We start from the raw sequence: 23,393 nt of genomic DNA on the forward strand, positions 1-23,393 counted from the left end.
CAACATGTTGCCTAGGATGACGTCAGTGTGCCATGTTCACTGCCATGGGTAAGCTGCTTCGATGGAGGATGGAAAGATTGGGAGAGGTCATCCTGCCTTACTATCTGTGTTGGAATGTGTTGGAGCCGCGCGAGACGCCAAGGGACTCATGCTGCTCACTGCACTGGTTAACCAACATGTTGCCTAGGATGACGTCAGTTTGCCATGTTCACTGCCATGGGTAACCTGCTCTGATGGAGGACGGAAAGATTGGGAGAGGTCCTCCCGCCCTACCATCAGTGTTGGAGAGTGTTGGAGCCGCGCGAGACGCCAACAGACTCATACTGCCCACCGCGCTGGTTAACCAACATGGCGCCTAGGATGACGTCAGTGTGCCATGTTCACTGCCATGGGTAACCTGCTCTGATGGAGGACGGAAAGATTGGGAGAGGTCCTCCTGCCCTACCATCAGTGTTGGAGAGTGTTGGAGCCGCGCGAGACGCGAACGGACTCATGCTGTTCACCGGGCTGGTTAACCAACATGGCGCCTAGGATGACGTCAGTGTGCCATGTTCACTGCCATGGGTAACCTGCTCTGATGGAGGATGGAAAGATTGGGAGAGGTCATCCTGCCTTACTATCAGTGTTGGAGAGTGTTGAAGCCGCGCGAGACGCCAACGGACTCATGCTGGTCACCTCGATGCTAACCAAGATGTTGCCTAGGATGACGTCAGTGTGCCATGTTCACTGCCATAGGTAACCTGCTTCGATGGAGGATGGAAAGATTGGAAGAGGTCCTCGTGCCTTACCATCTGTGTTGGAGAGTGTTGGAGCCGCGCGAGACGCCAACAGACTCATACTGCTCACCGCGCTGGTTAACCAACATGGCGCCTAGGATGACGTCAGTGTGCCATGTTCACTGCCATGGGTAACCTGCTCTGATGGAGGACGGAAAGATTGGGAGAGGTCCTCCTGCCCTAACATCAGTGTTGGAGAGTGTTGGAGCCGCGCGAGACGCGAACGGACTCATGCTGCTCACCGGGCTGGTTAACCAACATGGCGCCTAGGATGACGTCAGTGTGCCATGTTCACTGCCATGGGTAACCTGCTCTGATGGAGGACGGAAAGATTGGGAGAGGTCCTCCTGCCCTACCATCAGTGTTGGAGAGTGTTGGAGCCGCGCGAGACGCGAACGGACTCATGCTGCTCACCGGGCTGGTTAACCAACATGGCGCCTAGGATGACGTCAGTGTGCCATGTTCACTGCCATGGGTAACCTGCTCTGATGGAGGACGGAAAGATTGGGAGAGGTCCTCCTGCCCTACCATCAGTGTTGGAGAGTGTTGGAGCCGCGCGAGACGCCAACGGACTCATACTGCTCACCGCGCTGGTTAACCAACATGGCGCCTAGGATGACGTCAGTGTGCCATGTTCACTGCCATGGGTAACCTGCTCTGATGGAGGACGGAAAGATTGGGAGAGGTCCTCCTGCCCTACCATCAAAGTTGGAGAGTGTCGGAGCCGCGCGAGACGCGAACGGACTCATGCTGCTCACCGCGCTGGTTAACCAACATAGCGCCTAGGATGACGTCAGTGTGCCATGTTCACTGCCATGGGTAACCTGCTCTGATGGAGGACGGAAAGATTGGGAGAGGTCCTCCTTCCCTACCATCAGTGTTGGAGACTGTCGGAGCCGCGCGAGACGCGAACGGACTCGTGCTGCTCACCGGGCTGGTTAACCAACATGGCGCCTAGAATGGCGTCAGTTCAAGCCAGCTATAGACAAGTGCGATTCACACTGGGCCTCATTTCTCCAAAGTGACCCCTTGTCCTTCTATTTTTCAACCTCATGCTGACGTGCGACATTACGTACATCGCTGTGTCCTTTTTTTTCTTTTTTACATGTCCGTTACCGTTTTTTCAAGTAATTTTAAACGCTTATAGCCAATTAGCCGATATGGAAGCCAAATAAAGTAGCAGGACCCATAGGCTTCCTAATAATCTATCAGATCACCCAGCAAAATTATCATCTATCTATCTATCTATCTATCTATCTATCTATCTATCTATCTATCTATCTATCTATCTATCTATCTATCTATCTATCTATCTATCTATCTATCTATCTGTGCTTTGATAGTCTAGACCTTGGCTTTCAAGGTGTTCAATATCGTTTATGCGTCAGCTTGTCTGCACTGAATGACCCTCATCTCTGACAAAATTTGAGCTCGACCACTATGTACAGTTCGCATTACATGGCGGTACATATGTGTATACATACCGCTATGCGCATTCGAGCGATGATTTCCACTCGAATCCGTATTCGAGTGGAAATCATCGCCACAACAGATACGAGAAGTAAGCATGAAGACGACTACGCTTGACAGATTGCAAAGCAACGCACACACTTCGACAACCCGAGGCCGCTGTCACACATACATTGTTATCTCGGTAAGTGAAAAACTTTAAACACACCTGTGAACTGGGGATGTACTTGTGATGTATTCTCTGAAGAGCGCCGTGCCTAACCTGCTGCCATCCCGGGGCCCGCTTACATACGCCCCGTCGTGGTGGCTGCTCCCGTGATAGTGATGATCCGGGTTGCCAGGCCAGATTCATATCAGAAGCTGGGGTTCACGAAGGAACTGCATGGAACGAGACTGTCCATAGTCGCTCATGCGCGATGATCCCAGTTGTCGCGTGCACGTAAACATGGACGCCATCAAGAAAGGACTAGCAAGCAGTGGACAGCAACCACGGCCCCCGACCTTCAGTAACAGCGTTGAAGCTAAATTATTTCAATTTATTTTTTACCGTTACTGAGAACAGCAGTCCTGTCCGAGCAGAAGAGCTTACATGAAAGGAAACAATAGGACATCCTCCAATGCAGGCACATTAAAAAAATTAAACAACAAATTCAGGCATACAATTCCATCGCTGATCAGCGTTAGGCAAAAAAATATGGACAGCTTCGTGTTAGTAACGAGCGCCCTCATGCAGGGTGGTTTCAATTGGCCTGATGTTTTTGACGATAAAAAGTTTTACATATATCAAGTGACGGATCGATTTCACCATTGAAAAGCAGACAGAATGGTTTAAATTTTGCCATCTGTCGCCGAGCATGAAGATCGAGTCTCTGTTGGAGCTGTTCAATGATCTTAGAATCAGAATTAAGCCTAAATTTCATTTCTGTGTTATGTAAAAAAAGAAAGGAAACAAAAGAAGAAAACTTATCAAATAGGTGACTTCCTTTACCGGACACGGTCAGGTGGCGTGGCATAAGAATAATACCTCTCCTTTGCTGCTTTCGTAGATATTTCCTAAGAAATTGTTGCTTCATAGGGAGGCTTTGAAGTTACCGAAGTCTTTTAGCTTGTACTATGGTTGTAGTCAGTGGTTTCCAGAGAAACCGGGAAGGAGACACGGGAACACATATACAATATACAGCACATTATCGGACCTCTACGAATGAATTATTGTGTTGTAGCGTGCGCTGGTGCGAATTCTTTTTTTTTCTGTGCATTTCATGTACTTTTCCTTCGGCCCATAAATTACCTGCGTGTCATTTTCACGTTCTCGCTCGTTTCATATGTCCTCGTATATATATATATATATATATATATATATATATATATATATATATATATATATATTGTGTGTGTGTGTTTATGTGTGTGTGTATGTGCATGTGCATGTGCGTGCGTGTGCGTGTGTGTGCGTGTATGTGCGTGCGTGTGTGCGTGCGTGTGCGTGTGTGTGTGACTTTAGACGTGGCTCCAGTGTCGCCATGCGCTTTGACTGTTTAACAAGCGAATTTTACTGCAAAGTACAACAAGCTGCATATATGAGCTCGGCACGCATGTTACACGTTCCTTATATCTTAACACATCAAGGCGTCCGACGAATACCGCGTTCAATGCTTCGCCTTCGGACGAAAGTGCCACTTTATTGCGATGGCAATTCCGCGCACGCTCGAGGTGCATTCCCGCCTCCGGCTTCGGCGTCGTCGTGCTGTCCTTCTATCGACGGCGCATGCGCGGCAAGCCCGCTGATGTTTAGACGGTCTTCGTACTAGGCGCTTCTGATTGCTATTATCCTAAACAGGCGACTTTCTTTTTATTATTCACTTGCGCAGTTAGCAGAAGTTCAATCTTTGAGCTCGATTACTCGAAGAGGTGGACAGTACTCGCGCTAGAACTGGAATGCGTATTTGACTAATTAACAAAATATCGCTAATTACTTCTGTGTTTCATTATCCTTTACAGATCTGTTGTGATCGCTGCTGGCATGTTGTACAATTCTACTGCTCTCCTAAAAGTGGGTTACTTAAAGAGGTGGACACTACACTTGCCCGGGTAATAAAATGCATAATTGAGTTAATAAAGAAGTATCACTAATAAACATTTTAAATGCATTTTTCTTGGGCACGTGTTGCAATCCGCGAATTGAAGCGGATGAGCCCTCACGTGACCTTCACGTTGAACGCATTTCGAAACTATAGCGCCAGTTTTGAAATGAGCGCCGCCAAACTTGCGAAAAAACGCACTGTTCCACTTGCTTCATCTGCAAGACTACTTTGAAGCAGTGCAGGACAAATTTAATCGGAACACCGGTGCACTTCGACCCACAATTTGTGAACGCATATCTGGAGACCGGTGCCAGCTTCACAAATCCTGCTAAGTGGATATGCCCGGCGAACTCATTATCTCCAGTTCGTAAACTACAACACGTGCTTAAAATTATTAGTTAAACGATTCAATATTAAAATCTGGTTAACCAGTCTTAATGCATTGCGATGCCTCGTGCAAGCAAAAAAACCATCCTTTCGAAAAGTCCAGCTCAAGGACCAGAACTGCGATACCTCCCACTGGAAATTTCTAAAAAAATCCTACTACGATTATTAAAAGAAAGAACACTTTGCATAAGCGTGGAAAATATATCGGATGGGCATCTAGCACTCTGGGAATAATGCGGTCCTTTTATGCGACAGCAATTATAACTTGTGAATTAAGTGTCAGTCCGTACGTTTGTAGCAACTGCGTCTGACGCGGCTACGATGCTCCGTGATGACAGATGCACGGAGATGAAACTTTTGTTCTGCCGAAAATAAAAATTAGGAGGACATGGCCGCATCTGCTTCTCCTTGGCTCGACGTATAGGTGGTCGTCCGTGATCCTTGATAAGCGAAGCATCCGATGAGTGCATTCCACTCATACTTACATATTGGGCTGAACCTCTAAAGATAACGAGGGAACTTAACAAGAAACTTTACCTTTGGGTCGATTCTGCGATTCCCCTACTCAAATGCACGTATAACGCGGATATAATTTTCTTTGGGCAATCGCTGAACCTATTTGAAATAAATTTGTTCAGTTAGAGAAAAAAAAACTGAATTTTACGGACTGTAGGAAACGTAACTGTAATTTGTGATTTCAAATTTGCTTACAGACATTTCTGAGACAATCTGAATGCAGTAGTACAGTATAAACTGGCATAGTAGTGACAATAACTTTAATACTGTCATTGGAGTCCGCTTGCACTTGCACCAAACTTATGCCCTGTATTACACAATCTTTGTGTGGGGGGATCGAATGTGTCGTTGGGGTAAAAGAATTCAGCGCCAAGGAAATGGAAGTGTAGGAGAGAACGGCGGAGAATTGGGTGGTGTCATGAGACTGGGAAACCTGTTTGGAGCTGCCTGTATCCGTGCAGGCTTTCTCCTTGAAAAAAAAATGAATTTTACGGACTGTAAGAAGAGTAACTGTAATTTGGGATTTCGAGAATTTTCTTACAGAATTTTCCGAAAATTGTTATCACAGTTTCGTAAAGAGAATCTCTTGAATATAAAAATTGGGCAGACGTGATACCCGAGTTTTCAGCTTCTGTGTCAGAGAGAGAGAAAGGAGAAAGGGAAGGCAGGGAGCTCGATTAGACTGTTCAGTTTGCTTCCCTACACGTGGGAAGAGGGATGGGCGAGCGAAAGAAAAAGAGAGAGTAGACAGGAGTCTTCATCGCACTTTCAAATGCACTAAGCCAGGTGCAGCGTATTTGAAGTCGGGCACCCATGTCTGTCGTCTTCAGGTGCCGTAGAAGCGCTCGAATGGGCTTATGTGAAGCTGGTACAATGCCTACGAAAGTTTTGCAAAATTCTGATTCACAATTTGTGGTATGCTTTAGACCGGTGCGTCATGCTACAGTTGTGTCTTGCATTTTATTTGTGCAAAAGGGGAGTTTACAGTATTGTGACATCCTTTTACTGCAGGGTTAACTGATATATTAGTCGTTTTCTTAAATTTTCCAATTTTCAAAACTTTCAGTATAAAGCTTGATGGGCCTTCATCAAAAAATATCCTGCCTGCAGTCGGTGGACTATAACGTGTCCTTTTAAATGCAATGAACCTCATCAAATTCGCTGTAGCGGATTTCGAGCAAAATGGTTTCTCCGTTCGCGTGTAGAACCATCCTTTCGAAAAGTTCGGCTCAAGGAGCAGACTTGCGATACCTCCCACTGGATGGGCATCTAGCACTCTGGGAATCATGTGGTCGCTTTATGCGACAGCAATTATGACTTGTGAATTAAGTGTGAGTCCGTGCGTTTGTAGCAACTGCGTCTGACGTAGATAGCAGCTCCTGAGGCAAGCCTTCTTCTGCACTAGTGATCGCAGAACTGAAATTGTTAGGCGTAAAATATCAGTATGGATTAAACAGACAAGAAATGAACCTGATATTTTAGTAATGGTTCGATGCGGCCTATAGTTGGTGGACCAACGCGCTCCTTCGTAGCCTAACAGATGACAGACTATACGAATATAACTGCAACAAGACGTTGGCTGTATCACTTTGTTCCTATTACCTGCAAATGAAATTGAAAGAAAGAAGTGAAGTTGGGGCAGTCCACGTAATTCGTAGAGCAGATGGGCCATCGTCCATCATGGCACATTCGAGTGGCCGTTTTAGAGTTATCAGGCCGTAATGCGAAGAAATTTAGGGACACTTTTAAATTTGAATGCAGTATTTTTTTAATTATGGGGTTTTACGTGCTAAAACCAATTTCTGATTATGAGGCACGCCGTAGGGGAGGACTCCGGAAATTCCGACCTCAATCTAAGTACACGGGTGTTTTCGCATTTCGCCCCCATCGAAATGAGGCCGCCGTGGCTGAATGCAGTAGTATAGTATAAACGGATATAGTAGCGACAATAACTTTAATAGTGTGGGAACTTATAAGCTATTCTTTGTCATCTGTACTTGATCATCATCATGTGGGGTTCGTATGGGGCACTTCATCATGGCTTGTGAGGCTGGCTCTCGAGTGTGTGATCCGTGCTGTGGGCGTGGTCGATTAACCCAATCTTTGACGCGGAATAAACGTCGTGATAACTGCTGCGTCACAATACTGTCATTGGAGTCCGCTTGCACTTGCACCAAACTTAGTCCCCTGTATTACACGATCTTTGTGTGCGGGGATCGAATGTGTCGTTGGGGTAAAAGAATTCAGCGCCAAGGAAATGGAAGCGTAGGTGAGGAGGGCGGAGAATTAGGTGGTGTCGAGAGACTGGGAAACCTAGTATACCTGCCTGTATACGTGCAGGCTTTCTCCTTGAATATGGAGATGGATCTGCTGCCCTGTGTTTTGCTAATGTGGTGAGGTTGGTGATGCCTAACCCTTCGTATGAGTGGGCGCGCCCCTTGACTTGGAAAGATGTACGCCGCTTGACAGCCTGCTGAAGAGGACTCGTTGCCATTCGAGTTTCCAAGCAGTACTGTTTTCTGCAGAGACCCAGGCAATCGAGAAAGAACAAGGCCTGTTGATTGTCACCGTTCGAGATATTGAGTTGACCGATGCTTAGAGAAACACCCGTATACTTGTCATCACAATGGATGCACGTTGCCTGTCATCACCCTGCCGCTCCGACATGTATTTCACCGTATCCACCCGAACGCTGTACACACAAAATACTTTCTGCTGTAAAGTTAAACGGGTAGAATCGACACAGTGCCCTATGTGCAATGTACGAGAGCACATAGTACACTTAATCTGAAATCGCAACCTCTTTGCAGTTTGAAGGAGGGTCCTATCGACCTCACTAAACGAACCTCAGGGCTCCCAACTTGATCTGAAACGCATGCTTGGGCCGTAAATTAGTGCCGCCTGTACGTACCGCACTATCAACGCGCTCTTGACTCTTCTGAAAAGTACTGGTCTCAAAGAAATAGTTTAATACTTTATGTTGTGATAAATATTCGTGCTAAGTGCCGTGTGTCAGGTGCGTGTGTCATTTCATATATCATCGCAATCATTGAGACATTATAAGAGCGTTTTGAGCCAATACCACACAAACAAGAAAGGAGACAACACGGGCGCTTTTCCCGGGTAGTCCGTGTTGGCTGCTTTCTTGTGTGTATGGTTTCGGCGAAAAACTCGTTTATTATGTCGGATAATCAACTAGCCCAGCAGTTAACTCTTCTAAAACCTTCAGAGTAGCATGCTAGGCATGCCGTGAGGCAAACACAGTTTTCATCATCCTTCATTCGCGCAAATCTTTAACGCTGTGGAGAAACTGGCGACATACTGCATTCATCAGAAACATTTAAAATCTGTCACATAATGAAATCAGTCAGGTGGGAGAAATTATTGTAAAGCAGCGTCACTACCACCAACGCCTGACGTATAAAGAGGTAATTAGAAATTGCTGGCAGAGGCATTCGTCCTGTAATGCACAAAAAACCAACAAACCTACCTTCTTACAGGAGGCAGCGGCTAGCTTCTGGGCTCCAACTTGCTGCAACTGCCAACGCATCTTTTTTTTTTTTTTTTTACCACAAACGGCTAACACACGAAGCCCTTTGACCGCGGCGTACATAGTGTCGCAGATATTAAGTTTAGATTCGCAATGTTGTTAGAAAGGGAAAAAAACACTTCGGCCTTTGTTAATCGCACTGATTCAAGCTTGTTGCAGGATGTTGCTGAAAATGTGTTGAAAATTTCATTAAGCATTCACCATGCGCTGAGATGTGAATGAATTTCTTATCCAAGTGAAATATCGCAAATGTTTGCCGAATATCTGTGATGGGTAGATTTTCTTCTTTTTTATCATCTCTATAGAGGAGTCTTAAACAAACAAACAAACAAATACACGAAATCACAAAAAAAAGATCGACTTTATTTATTTCTTCAAAATACGGCACTGTCACCAGACACTCTCGGTCTTTGGTCGACTTGTGTAAAGTGAATAAACTCTACAAACTCAAGTAATCAGACGAGATAGCTTGACAGAACCCCGAGTTTCTCATGTTGAGAACAAAGGCCTTTCACGAAAACGTAGATGTATTGTCATGTTTTATATATTTTAGACCTTTCAAACAGAAATAGTGATATCTAAGCTTCAGTTTGAGAATAAGTACAACGTGAAAGGTTGCGTGAACACACCTTGGTCCTAACATGTTATCGTAAGGCAGCAGGAACAGCCCACATGAACTTGTCCAGAGCTCTGCTTCGCAACGTGTACGATGTGGTTACTATGTTCCACGAAAGTTGAAAGATAGGCGATGACCTCAACAGGATACTAAGAGGACGACATTAACCTTTCTGCTATGCATATCAACAAAGAAACATCTCTGTAGTGGTTTCATTTGTGATGAAGAAAGGAAGCTGCGCAGTGACTTAAATAATTACAGACCCTCTTGTGACCACAGGCTCCAGTATAAGTTACTATAGCTAAGCTAGTCACATTTAGAGCTGTGATAACATGAAAATCTATGCTCTTATACCCGTACTGGCAAAGCCGGCAGAGCCATCGCCTGAGAAACTTGCTTCTGAACGGTGAGAAATAAAACGTTCGCAAATTTCCATGAGTCCTTTTTTTCGCTTTGATAAACGGATGCTTTGTATTACTGCCCACAAAAGTAATCAGTCAGCACCCACGAATTTTTTATCGTTGATTAGATAGAGAAGCAGCCAGCAATAATTTTAGTACGTTTAGTATGCAGATAACAAAGGTTGCACTTCCCGGCGTGTGGCATTGATTGCTATGAAGGCAGTATAACTCGATTCTGACATCTTGTTGCAGTGTGGTCACAGGACATGATCTCAGAAAACCACCCCTTATCATGGGAAACTGCCATGGACTGCGCTGGCTAGAATGAAGGAATTTCTTTTATCGGCAGTGTTTCTGAGCACAAGCGGGGTTTGTTACTTTGTGGCACCTCTGTAGATGTACCGATACATTCCGTTCAAAGCATTGGAAGAAAATATTCATGTACATCGAAGCATGCTCCACAGGCTGCGTCAGCTTTAAAATCGTCTCGCTTTATAACCCGTAGGAAGTCTGCAAAGAAGGAAAAAAACTTATAAGGATCTTGCACGGTGCGAAAAGCTCAACAGTTGTTTGAGACACTCGGTTTTCGCCGCTCCGAGTTATAAAACCCTAAAACATATATAAGTTGCAGTGTGAAAAGTTCAATGTCCTGCAATATGCAGCAACGCACGCCACAAGAACATTTCTGTAGACGTGTGACATATAACAAAAACGCGTCCTTGTGTACCGGGCATACTCAGCTTCTCTCCAGACAACTTGGAGCGGGCTCTGAGTTCCCGAAAATGGCAGTGTCTCACAGAACATAGAGTTGTCTCACAGAACCACGGTTTCAGCTATTACACAAGCCACGGCTGACAGAAGTCCATGAGCTCCGCATCGTCCGCACCGTAGCAGTCCAAGGCACTCGCCGAAGACTCGGACACGGTCGAGGTTGGAACGTCCGCCGGTGATGAAGCATTGTCTTCTCCGATGTGCGAGAAGTCGTAGTAGCCTTCCGTGTCTTCGAAAGAAGTGACCGCGTGCCGCTGCCGTTGCTCAGGGTTTCCTTCGTACGAAGTCTCATCGGCGTCGTCGTCTTCAGTGTCCCTCTCGGAACCACCGTGCCTCTGTTGGCTGGCACCTCGCTCCAGGAGCTCCTGGAGCGCCTTGATGTAGTCCACCGCCGAGCGTAGCGTGTCCACTTTGCTCATCTTCTTGTTCTGCGTGAAGTTGGGCACGTGCTGCCTGAGCGCCGCGAAACCCATGTTGACGAGTCGAACGCGGTTGCGCTCGCGTTCGTTCCTTCGGGCCACGGCCTGGGAGTAGCCGGAAGAGATGGCCGGCTGGTGGTAGGGCGTCCTCCGCGCGAACCGCAGCACCTCGCTCGCCTTGCAGTGCTGGTGGTTGTGGTGGTGAGCCGACGATGTGCTTCGTATCATCCTGTACGAACTCATGGCCTGCGCTCTTTCTCGTTCTGTCGCGGTGGAGAAACCGGCTGGTGAAGGCGAACTCGCCAGCGTCATGGAAGCTAAGCTGGCATATTGTTGGCACACCGTTACGCAGAGTTCAAGTAGTAAGAAAGCAAACCCGCCTGGTCTCGTTCTGTCTAATGCTCACGAGTTCTGGGGTCTTCGCTTGGTCCGTGGCGATCGGTTTGGACAGGTATGTTCTCGGAAATTCACCATGGGTCGTGACACTTTCTCGCCGGTTTCAGATCACACTGGAATGAACGACACGGAAGAAGACAAAACGACTCGGCGTCACATAAGTTGAAGTTCTAAACGAGTAATTGTATTTGGCAGCTCAAAGGTGTCCTTCTGCGCAGCAGCAGTTCCTCCCTTAAATTGTTCCTGACTTAAATGGTGTGCTGATAACGTCGGGCACAATTTCACGAGAACATGGCTATAAGCAACACGTTCTTAAGAAAGAAGATCGAAGGACAATCTCCTAATTTCAGCGCTCTTGAAGAAGCCTATAAATGTCACGTACCCGAGTTCATCAGTTCCGCAGTGAACGCTGTCAACGGCAAGTACAGTGGAAAGAGGGAGGCCCGTAAAAACGTGAAATGCGCACGCACACACACACCTCTCGCGAGACTTCAGGGCACGTGACAGGGGCACTGCGATGGTGGCACCGAAGTCCTCCTGCTCCGCGGTGCCGGAGCACGCAGGCTGGCACAGCGAGGTGGGGTCTGGGGGTGCAAGACGAGTCGGGCTTCTGTGCTGCCTCGAGGTCTACCGTTCCAGAGGCAAATGCCGCCGCGCTCCATACACACTCTCTCTCGGTGTAGCGGTGGCCACCAGGTGATTGCGCCTTGACTTCAGACCCCGATCTGCCAGAATCAGAGGAAGCACGCTGCCGAACTAAGCACATACACACACGTACGCACACCTAGGGATCCTCGGTGCTGTCGTGCTCGCGCTTACTACCACTGCACGTGGTTTTTGATTTTCTGGCTCCGCGCGCGTCTTCCCTCCCAGTTCCCAATGGGTGGCCAATGGAAGTCGATCACGGAGACGCGCGTGCAGAAGGAGGGGTCTGCCACGAAACATGCCCCCCCCCTCCAGCTGTGCCTTACTGCGTTCCCCCCTCGGCCCGCCCCCTAGTTGTTTGGTCCACCACCACCCCTCTTTACTCCCTTACCCCTCGCAACCAACCCTCCCGCCAACAGCCACCCATGGAACACCCCCCGCCGTGTTGCTGCCTTGTAGCCACGTTTTCACTCAAGTGATCGCGTGCCGCGTCCTTTTGTTTCTGCTGCCAGGCCACCGTGGGCTCTTCGTGCGCTGTACGTGTTTTCCCTCGTGACTCTCCGGCCGCATACTCTTCCCACCCCCCAACTTCCCCCCACCTACCACGTCACTCCCCCCCCCCCGTCCCTGCGTCTATGTAACTATGCTTCGCCACTGCTTGCTAGCGGGATGTGTGGTTGCCAGCCAAGTCGTGAGTGAAAGGAACGCCTGCGAAGTATGCAGGGGGGGGGGGGGGATTAAGGGGAGGAGGGTCACAGGTGGGTTGGAAGGGGGGGGGGGTCGCTCAGACTGGACATCAAACGGGCTGCTGCAGCTCCTGCTACGCCGCTATCATCCTGTTCGATGCGGACTGGAACGAAACAAACATGCGGCCGCGTTGATTGGGTCACGCTGGCTGGTTCGGCGGCGCGGAACGCGGATGGAACAGTCGCAAAAGGGTTGCCGTGGACTACATGTCGCATTGTCTTCTTTTTTTTCCTTTCCCTCAAAACTTTTCGTCCTGCTGCGCTTCCCGTTTATCCCAACAGGGCCGATAAAATACAACCCTTTCCTTTCTCAACGGAGACACGGTTTTGTGGATTCGGACCCACCTGTGCGTGCTTCAGGCAGTATTGATCATCTGTTGCCTTCCTGTAGACTGCTTGGCTTCCTCATAGACTGGCCCTTATTGGTTATACTCAGGGAGAGAGGGAGATTTATTATGAGAGAAAGGTTAAGAAGGCTCTAGTCTGCTACTCGGTGTTGGGGTGAAGCTGGAGGGAAACAAAAGGAAAGGAAGAAAGTCATTACCATGATGACAAGGATAGACAAAGAGATGCCCATAAATGAAACGAAGAAACAACGGAAAGTTTTTATTACAATCAGTTACTATATGGAGTCTATCCTCATCGTCTAGTTGGCCATAAGAAGCATATATACAGTCCATAGAGAGAAATTGAGAACAGATCTACGTTTCACATATTGGCGTCCACAAACTTATGATTCATTTAGTTATTTTGTAAAGGAGAAACAGAGACCACGCCCGTTCGCCTGGCTGCCTGTTCTACTCTGCCTCGTCTTCCTCCGCTTCTTCGCTCTCACCGAGCGGGCAACCCAGCCCGAGCTCCACTCTGTCTTCTTATACTTGGCCACACTGCGACTGGTTGTGCCACTGCAAGAAAAACACATCGCAGCACTTTCGGTTTGCCGGCGGAAACAGTTTCTTCATACGCGACACATGCGCGGGGGTGTTGTTTCGCTTTCTCCTGTCTGCATGCCACTCAGATGCCTAGGACCGCACACACCGAGGATTCTCGCCCACTCGTGCAGTATTAATGAAGGGCTCTTCGAACTTTGCGTCTAGTTTCGTTGAAGATAACGGTGCACCTCGTTGCCCCCGCACCTTGTCGCCGATATTGTATTCCGGTGCCAGACGGCGGCGACGGTGGTAGTACCGCTTTTGGGCATGCACAATCATCTTGTACGCCTCTGTTCTGATGTCGCGGCAAAGCGTCTAGCCCGCAATGGAACGCCCCACTTTTACAGGCATGTCCAAGATGAGTGTAGCGCCCAGCGTTGGAAGTTGGCCGCACACAATCTCGTGAGGGGACGTGCTAGTGTAGCTCTGTGTAATGCCGTGTGAACTGCGTATGCAGCCGCTCGAAGGTAATCTTCCCAGTCGGCTACACCTGGCCGCATCTACAACGGAGCAGGAGCCTCTGTCAGACCTCGATGCCTTTTGCTCTTGTCACCGTTTCTGTAAAGACACAGCAGAAAATCTTTCTTTCTTTCTTTTTCTCTTTTTTTCTTTCTTTCTTTCTTTCTGTTGCTACAATACGGTGCGAGTCCAGCTTGGATATTCTGGTTCGACCTGTCAGTCATACCATTCACTTGTGGGTGATACGCTGACGCAAAGTGGTGCTCAACTACAGATAGCTGTAGGTAAGTTCATGGTGAGTGCACGGCTGCTAAACATTGTCTACCTGTCGGAGATTAGCTTTTTAGGGAGGGTGTGTCTATCCGTAACGATCCCGTAGGAACTCTATGACGCAGCTGGCCGCAAGCGAAGGCACGGCAGCGACCTCTAAGAACTTTGACATGGTCCACGGCGAGTATATTGGTTAGCCGCTGCCGTCCTTGGAAAAGGACCAATGTGATCTATTCCTACAGTAGGGAAAATTGTCTCAGGAGGAGTGATAGGGGTAACGTATTCAGGTTGACACCCTGGACGCCATTTGTGCAGTTGGCACACCTCACTGCATGCCTCACCTCATCTCACAGCATGCGACACACGAACGCACATTTCTATCCATTCTCGGCCCACCAAAATCGTCCCTGTGTCTTGCGCAGGGTGGCTCGATATCCCACGTGGCCTCCATCAGGTGTATCATGGATTGCATAGAAAATGCTTGATCGTAAGAGGATTAGGAATGACCGGAATGTGGGATTCGTCTTCCTTATTGACACGATGACGACGACACGATGTACCTTCGCACAAAGTAAACTTGGAATTGCGCCCCGTGTCTGTTAGGGAATTCATAATCGGCACCAAGTCTTTGTCGAAATATGCACGGTTGCCCGCTCACCTTGGGAATCTTAAACCGGCGGAGTACTCGGAGTCAAGCAGCGGGCGTGGACCCCACAGCCGCCTACTTGTGAGCTGAACTTCACCAGAGAGAAGGTGCCCGGCTCCCATGGAGAATCATGTCAGCAGGTATACGTATAGGTCCCCGAAAGACGGGAACTGCGGCAAGCAACTTGCTCCCGGCTTTGGTTTGGAGCGGCAGGTCCAGCGCATTCGACAGGCAATACGCAATACGCCTTGGACCGAGACCCCGCAGAGGAGCCTCAGTCCAAGGCTGGAGTGTGACTGGGGCATGGCGTCGAAGCAACACCGTACGCAGAGTTCCAGCATCAACAAGAGCCGTAAGCTCTCCGTTGCCGTCGACGCAGATCTTAACTGTTCGAAGAGGTCGCGTTTGGTACTGGTGGCTTCACGGGGCGCTTGTGGGCAGGTCTTATATCTATGGCCGAAACGCCCGCAGGAGAAGCATCCGCGCCGCAATGTAGTGCGCTCCTGTGAGGAGCCAACACCCAGGCGCCGACTAGCAGTGCCCTGAAACTGTGCTGCCCATTCAACGAAAGTCTCCACATCATCCTGGACTGTTTGTCCCGAAAATATGGTCGCGTTCCTTGGGTCACGTACGCCGTCGACGACACACTGTCGGGCTGCCGGAGAGGTCCAGGCTATGTCGCAGGCTCCGTAGCTTGTCGTAGATGTAGGTGACGATGTCTTCTGTTGAGGCTCACCGGCATGACCACAACTTCGCGAACCGAGCTTCACAAGCACTCGAAAAAGCTTCAAATACGGACGCCAAAGCCCCAATCCAAGTTGGCCATGACGCATATTTGCATCCATGGAAGCGATGTCAGGGCCTCAGAAGCTCCTCGGAGACGCCCTTGTGCGATGGATTTCTTTATGCTCTGGCCAAAAGTGTTTTGCGACAACAGAGTGGGCGGTGCAGGCCCAAGTGGTGGGGTCGTTCTTAAACCCCGTGAAACTCTGAAATGGTATTCTCAGAGAGTGGGGTAAGTACGGTGCACCCAAAGCCGGAAGTAGAGCTGGTTGCCATGTTGTTCAGCTGTTGTGTCAGCATGGACACTCAGCATGGACAGAAGGTGACGCGAGAAGGCGAGGAAGCGTTACTGCTATAGACACGAGGGCGGTTGATGGTATTTTCATTGATGGTATTTTCTCTTGGGCGTGACCCATTTCCTTACCAATACACAATTAATAACATTCCCGTGTGTGCTGCGCAGTCTTACAAGTACCTAGGTGTTACTATACCTAACGACTTATCCTGGCGAACACACGTCAGTAACATCATTTCATCTTCTAATAAATCACTGGGTTTTCTCAAGCGTCATCTAAAACGTGCCCCCAAACTTGGTAAACTACTGGCCTACCAGTCATTGGTCCGACCGAAACTGGTACATGCATCCGCCATATGGAATCCACACCAAACATATCTCATCAACGCACTCGAAGCCGTTAAAAACCACGCCGCAAGGTTCATCCATTCTAATTATTCATATGACGTGAGCATATCTTACTTAAAGAAAGAATTGAATTTACTTCCCCTTTGTACGCGCCGGCGCACTGGTCGATGTGGTCGGACAAAGTGACACAAAATGTCGACATTGCCGGCCGGTGAAGCAGCCCGTCGAAGACCGGCGATCTGCGGCTCGGCAGCAAGATGTCTCGTACAAGGCGCGTGACTTATTCGTCCCCGTGTTTCGAGTATATAGGGTGTAGCTGCCTGTCTTGAACCAGCTCCCGATTAAGAGCCCACACGCACGCGTGCTGGTCCCGCACGCTCGCTTAGTCGCTCAGCAAACTTGAGCACAAAAGGGGACCTCCCGGATCACCGCGCCCCCTCGCGGGTGGCCGCGGCTCCATGAATAGACTAACGCCGGGGGAAAGGCAAAGGACAAACAGTAGTTGCAAGCTCTCAAAGCCCGCAGTACTGGTGGCGGTTGCGGTAGGGAGATATGGAGCGGGGGGAGAGATGCTCTCGGTTTTGTTGAAACTGCACGACCAGGAAGCGATCGGTGTCGTCTGTTACGCTCGCGGAGCCTTCCGACGAAGGAGACGAATCAATAGCTGCCTATTCGTGCCCTGTTCAGAGGAAAACCCGAGCCAACCAGTCTTCGTGCCCAGCGTGTGTATGGTAGACTGACTGCTGAAGGGCGCGTGCTTCTCATCCCTCTGCTTTTAAGCAAATTATTCGCGCGAAATATTAAATTCTAGCTTTAGTATTGCTCGTACTACAAACACTAATTACCCCCTCTCTCTCCCTCCTCGTTTATCCGCCCATAATTTGGCCGATTTCCCGTCCCCGGTACGTGTATTGGAAGTTTTCTACGCGGCACGTTTCCGCCACTATACCTGGAGTCAGGAGAAAAGTTGACATGACTGGGTCGAGTCTGGCATATTTTGCCTCAGATCAGGTCTGCCACTCACGCAGTGCTTTAGAAGTACTGACTTGTTGGTAATCTATACTCAAGGAAGAAAGGCGCATATAAACAAGGACGACATAGAAAACACGAGGGAGTGCAGACTAGCAGCAGTTCAGATTGAAAAACACACGCAAATTATACACCCTGACATAAACACGTGTGACGTATTAAATATTACTGGTTAACTAATCAATTTCTAGTTCGTACAGATACAACAATGGCCTCGCAAGGCACATGTCAATGGACCTGTGAGCAAAGAATGCTTCAGCTATCTCCCTCGCTATCCCATCTTTGCATCTTGACCGCACCTTGGTTTCATTCAGCAGCCCTTTGCACTTACATTCTTTGCAATGTAGGCACAGATTAGATGACGCCTGCCTTTCCAAGGAAGCTCTGCGGTCCACTAATTGGTTATTCAAACACAGTATTTTGTTGACCAATGTACTGCACTTCCCACAGGACAGGGGCATGTGATACGCTACACCGTTTTTACACTCAAACAACTTGTCACGGTGTTCGACATCGCAGTCACTCCACTTATGTGTATTGCCTTCGACCTTTCTTGATACCACTGCGCAGATGCGTCCCAGCTTGTTTTTTGTCAAAAAGACAACATTTACGCCGAATCTACTACCAACCTTTTTCATGCGGTGAGGCAAGGCGTGCACATATGGAATACTGGCCACTGGCTCATCATTAGCCTCTCTTGTCAAGACACCTTTTGCTTCCAATTTTAACTTCTTCAGCGCTCGTACGTGTTTTTTATCTCGTCCCTGTTTGTTTGCGCCGTTATTCCTTGAACACCGTGCTTGCTGTCACATTTTGCGCTGACAGTTCGGTCGTACCTGCATCTGCCCCAGGAGTGTCGATATCGGCAATCAAGGCCAGAATAAGAGAAAGACTCAGTCATAGGACATGTCTTCTAAGCCGGCTGCACTGCCAGCAGCTTCCACTTACATTTTGCGACAGCCAGCTCACGAGGGGGTAAACTTTATTGATTCAAGGGCACCTATCCAAATCCTGGTCGTGGATCAAATTTTCACCGTACTTTCACAATACAATGCCTAAAGTCACCCCGCCTGCAAAAGACCAGCTAGTCGCCGAAATAGATTACTTACGCTTAATTGCCCTGCAGGTGAATCCACGGTGTTGTGCCTCAGTGGTTGCCCCGCCCACTGTGGAACAGCAGGCGATGTCAGAGGTGACCGCGCGGCCGGGACTGCACACGGAAACTCACCTAAGCTGAGCCTGATAGCACTGATAGCATTTTCAAGATGTGACGCATTGGTGCTTGTGTCCGCCGTTGCACGGCGCTCTCGGCACAGCCTGCGAGTGACGAGAATATGGGCCGCATAACTGTTTCGACGCCAAGTGTAACTATCGTATGCCACGTGGTCTTGATGGTCGAACCTGCCTTCATCGCATTCGTCTGAACGTCACTTAGTTTTAAGACACTATTCTTGCGATAGCAATTACATGGTCACTCTGGACAAATTTTCACCGTACTTTCACAATTTTCACCATGCAATTGTGCCACAGCCGGGTTTGAACGAAGGTCTGTTGCACAGAAGCCTTTCTTCTTGCATTTTCTTGTTCTTTATTGCAGTGAAGCAAAACCGTCGCAGTTACGCTAAACGCATCATAAATCAATGACCACTGCAACCATGCTTAAACACAAGTCAAAGAGAAGGAACCAGTCAAGAGAGTCACCAGAATTCTCGTGTATCCCACGTATTTCAATTTTTTTTCCTGGAAGATATTCCTTGCTGCTCGGGATAGTTCGGCATGTATATCTACCATTCACGCTCTCCGGAGACTATGCAATCAGAAAAGGAAGATGAAATCGTATGGAGAAGTTCTGTCTTTTGTCGCCAGAAGCTGTTTGATGATGACAGGATTATCTTTCAGTGTTTATACAATTTTCACTGTAGAACATCCCCAAAAAATACTGCGTCACAACAATCAATGAAGCAATCATCAATAGTTTTCGGGGTTTTTTTACGAACTCTTCCATTTGTGCCGCAGGGAACAAGGAATACCACAACCCTCTGCGACGTCTTCACAGAAGGCGTCAATGTATGAATGACAGACAGACAACAGACAGTATGAGACAAACAGACCGACAGACACAGACAGACAGAGACAAACAGACATGTATACAGACACAGACAGAGACAAACAGACATGTATACAGACAGAGACAGAGAGAGACAAACAGACACGCATACAGACACAGACAGGCAGAGACAAACAGACATGTATACAGACACAGACAGACAGAGACAAACAGACATGTACACAGACACAGACAGACAGAGACAGACAGACAGGATCAAACGCGGGCACACATGAAGGTGTTGAGTGCATGCTCGGCATTGCTCGTTGCCGAACGAATCTAACGAAAACGCATACGTGCAACATAGGGGAAAAATTGTTCTCGGGCCGTTCTGCTGACTCAGCGCAATCGGCCGTGTGTATATTTGCCCGTACATCAGGTGCGAAGCGTGCTCGCCAGCGGTCCAATAAGGTGGAAGGCTTTCGCGAGAACACCTGATCAAAGTCTCCAGCGTTGCCGTCCGTGCAGCGCATCTCATGATGGAAAACGTCTGAGGCGCGCGAGCATACGCCTCGCGTGCACGGCTGGAAGAGGAGGAGGAGGAGGAGGAGGAGGCATCAGGCAAACACGGCCGGCACGAAACGTGGCCTGCATTATTCTCTCCTCCTTCGGCGCCTCGTTAGCTCGACGCGCCGGTGTTGCGAGAGTGGCGAAAAGCCCGGAAACTGCTTTGCCTAACGAGTTTGTGGACGTTCTTCGCGATGGATGCGTGGAGCCGACAAACCAAGAAGACAATAAGTGCAAAGAAACTTTCCTCTGGAGAGCGTCTAAAGGACGCAAGGGCTGCGACTCGGAGAGAATGTACCGTATCAACGCGAATATAGCCCTTAGCGCGTTTGCATATACGTTTCGAAACCCCGAACTACGAGACTCGGTAACCACACTGCGTGCAGCGTTAACTTAAGAAGGAGTACACTCATGATCATCAGTCCATTTGTGTAGATTGCCGAACGAAGGTCTTTCCCATTGATCTCCAATGACCCCTGCCTTGCGCCAGCTCACACCATCCCATGCCTGCAAATTCCGTATATATGTCCTCGCACCGTGTAGCTTTCTGCCGTCCTCGACAGCACTTCCCTTCCCTTGGCAACCATTCTGCAGCTCAAATAAACCGTCAGTTACCCGCCCCATGCATAACATATGGCCTTCCCAGAGTCCATTTCTTCCTCTTAATCTGAGCTATAAAATATCGGCTACCCCTGTTTGACTTTTAGTCCATATCGCCGGTCTTCCTATCCCTTAAAGTTACGCCTACAATTTTTCGTTTATTATCACCCGCTGTGTGGTCCATAGCTTCCTTTGAAGCTTCCGTTTTAGAGCACAGCTCCTAGCAGCCCTTTCCTGCGGCCATCGTCCGCGGCGTCGGCGTAACCGAACGACCGAGCGACGCGGAGAATGAAAGCGAACGCGGAGAATGAAAGCGAACGCGGAGCGCAGTGGTAGATGAAAGAAAGGGCATAGCGAAGTGCAAGAGGGGAGAATGCAGTGGAACCGTGATGCGGAAAGCGGAGGAGGAGTACAGGGGAGACGGCCTGCGCATGCGCTGAGTTGCCGGGGGCCACGGTATCCACAGCCGCATGGGCGATCTCATCTGCACTTCCCGAGGGTGGGGGGGGGGGGGGGGGTGAGGAGGCAGGCTGCTGTGTGGGGAGGGCCACGCTTGTCCACGGCGTCTGCTGCTGAGGTCAGTCCGCGGTACTAGCGTGTGAACGGGGATCACTGCTCCTGCAATGGGCGATGGCGAGCGGCTACGAGTAAGGCTCGATGTGGCGCTCCCTTGGGTGTTGTCGCCGCTGACGCTGGTGGCACGACTACCCCGCGACGAAAGGCCGCTCTCGTGGTTGGTGGAACTAAAGCGTCAGAAGAAAATCGTCGTGCCGCGCAAGACGGGCTGTGCGGCGACGATGGCTACGATATGGCGTCAGAATACAGTGCGCGTCGTCTGTATGGAAACAAAGCGCTGCATGAACGGAGGTCTGTCTGCGGCGGCTGCTGTGAATCGCACCCACGCGTCACCAAACCGCTGCCTCTCGTGTTCTCCCCTTTAGCGAGGCAGATGCGCCACACTTCGCTCCATTTGCAACGTGCCGCCCTGACCAGATTGTAAGCGCAAGCAAATATATCGTGAAATGAAAATACATGTAGAGCTGCGCTCAAATTTCGCATTGGGAGTATCGTAATCGTCGGCGAATTTTTTAGATTGCCGAGTATGCTGTAATGTTACTATCATATTGGCTGGTAGGGTTTAAGGACTGAAAGCAACGCGTGAGAGTTACCATAGTGGGAGCCCCACATTTATTTTTGGCCACCTGGGTTTCTTCAACGTGCACCAAATGTTCCGTGCACGCGCATTTTTTTTTTCACTTCGCTCCAAGCGCAAGCGGAAATCGATCCCGCAGCCTCATGCTCACCAACATAATGCCAACGCCAAACTAGTATGTATGTATGTATGTATGTATGTATGTATGTATGTATGTATGTATGTATGTATGTATGTATGTATGTATGTATGTATGTATGTATGTATGTATGTATGTATGTATGTATGTAAGTCACTGGATTTCGATGTATCTTTACCTTGTTAGGTGAGTGTTCCTTACAGTTTTATGTGTTCACTGCTGTTAGCCTTGTTGGCGTTATTTCAATAAAGACTCAGGATTCATTACATTTTATTCACTATTTTGCACATGCATGCTCATCCACGTGTCAGTGACCTATTTGTCCATGTCAGTACCCTATTTAATTACTTTTTCTATAGTTCTTTTTCTATGCCCACACATGGTGCAATCATTGTTTAAAATAAATAATTAAAACGCGTGTCCGTGTACACAAAGCTAAATTAGGAGATGGCGCTCCTCTACCTCAGTTACCTTCATCACGTAAAAATTAGGACTAAAGGAGACACTCAACTGAGTAACTCTTCATACCGCGTATACATAGTGCAGTAAATTATATAACGAAGTTATTAACGACACACCTACTGTTTATAAAGGCTTCAATTTTCTGACAGCCTGTGCAATTCTGCTTTAATTCTTACTCTGGTAGACGTGTCGTTCATGTTTCCCTCACCCTTGTTTACCTGTAGGAAGTATTTTGGGGGCTATTGGCCATGAATTTTGCGCGCTTGTCGTTCTCAGGCGGCAATAGCGCCAATGACTCGCACGATGTAAAGGAACATAAAAGGATGACAACGCACTGTATCGTTGTTGCACGTCGCCTTTTAAGTACGGCGTGGACCCTAGTCTGTCAACTTTTCGCGTGTTTTAATTTTGTCTTTATACTTCACACTTTTCCCACCTGAAAATGAATAACCAACTAGCCAACGCTTTCACGTTAATAGACGGTTTTCGTACGACTTGAATAACATAGCCGCAGACGGGCAAGTGGAATGCTTACAGCGGTGGTTGTCTCTTATTATTATTATTATTATTATTATTATTATTATTATTATTATTATTATTATTATTATTATTATTATTATTATTATTATTATTATTATTATTATTATTATTATTATTATTATTATTATTATTATTATTTGTAGTAGTAGTAGTAGTACGTATTTTCTCTAATATGTACACTACCAGTCCTATTATTTTTGTGCAATGCTTTAATGCTTGTTTAAGATGTGTATACGTTTTTCCACTGTAAGTGAATAATGTATGTACATTAGGTTTTGTTATATGCCCAATACATATACTCTTTTAGTCCTTCCGTGTCGCCCCCCTTACCCAATGCCTCATACGAGGC

The 23,393-nt window shown here is 48.2% G+C and overlaps 1 protein-coding gene across 8 annotated transcripts in view; it reads right to left on the minus strand.

Annotated features, from left to right (window-relative positions):
- The window catches only part of LOC135911495 (achaete-scute homolog 1a-like), a 465,355-nt gene extending 446,580 nt beyond the window's left edge, over positions 1 to 18,775 (minus strand). For 6 of the 8 annotated variants that reach the window (XR_010567361.2, XR_010567366.2, XR_010567364.1 and 3 more), the window contains exons 1-2: positions 18,646 to 18,775; positions 2,455 to 2,624 (exon numbers count right to left, since the gene is read on the minus strand). Coding sequence is in view for 2 of the 8 variants with exons in the window: in XM_070527835.1 (XP_070383936.1) it covers positions 10,634 to 11,299 (666 nt within the window). In the remaining 6 variants the exon portion in view is untranslated. Of the gene's footprint in view, positions 1 to 2,454; positions 2,625 to 9,122; positions 11,497 to 11,861; positions 12,109 to 18,645 lie in introns of those variants that run through there. The other 2 variants (XM_070527835.1, XM_065443817.1) reach the window with 2 other exon arrangements.
- Positions 18,776 to 23,393: the final 4,618 nt, after the last annotated feature.

This window comes from Dermacentor albipictus, chromosome 10 (assembly GCF_038994185.2).
Source record: "Dermacentor albipictus isolate Rhodes 1998 colony chromosome 10, USDA_Dalb.pri_finalv2, whole genome shotgun sequence".
NCBI classification, from domain to species: Eukaryota; Metazoa; Arthropoda; class Arachnida; order Ixodida; family Ixodidae; genus Dermacentor; species Dermacentor albipictus.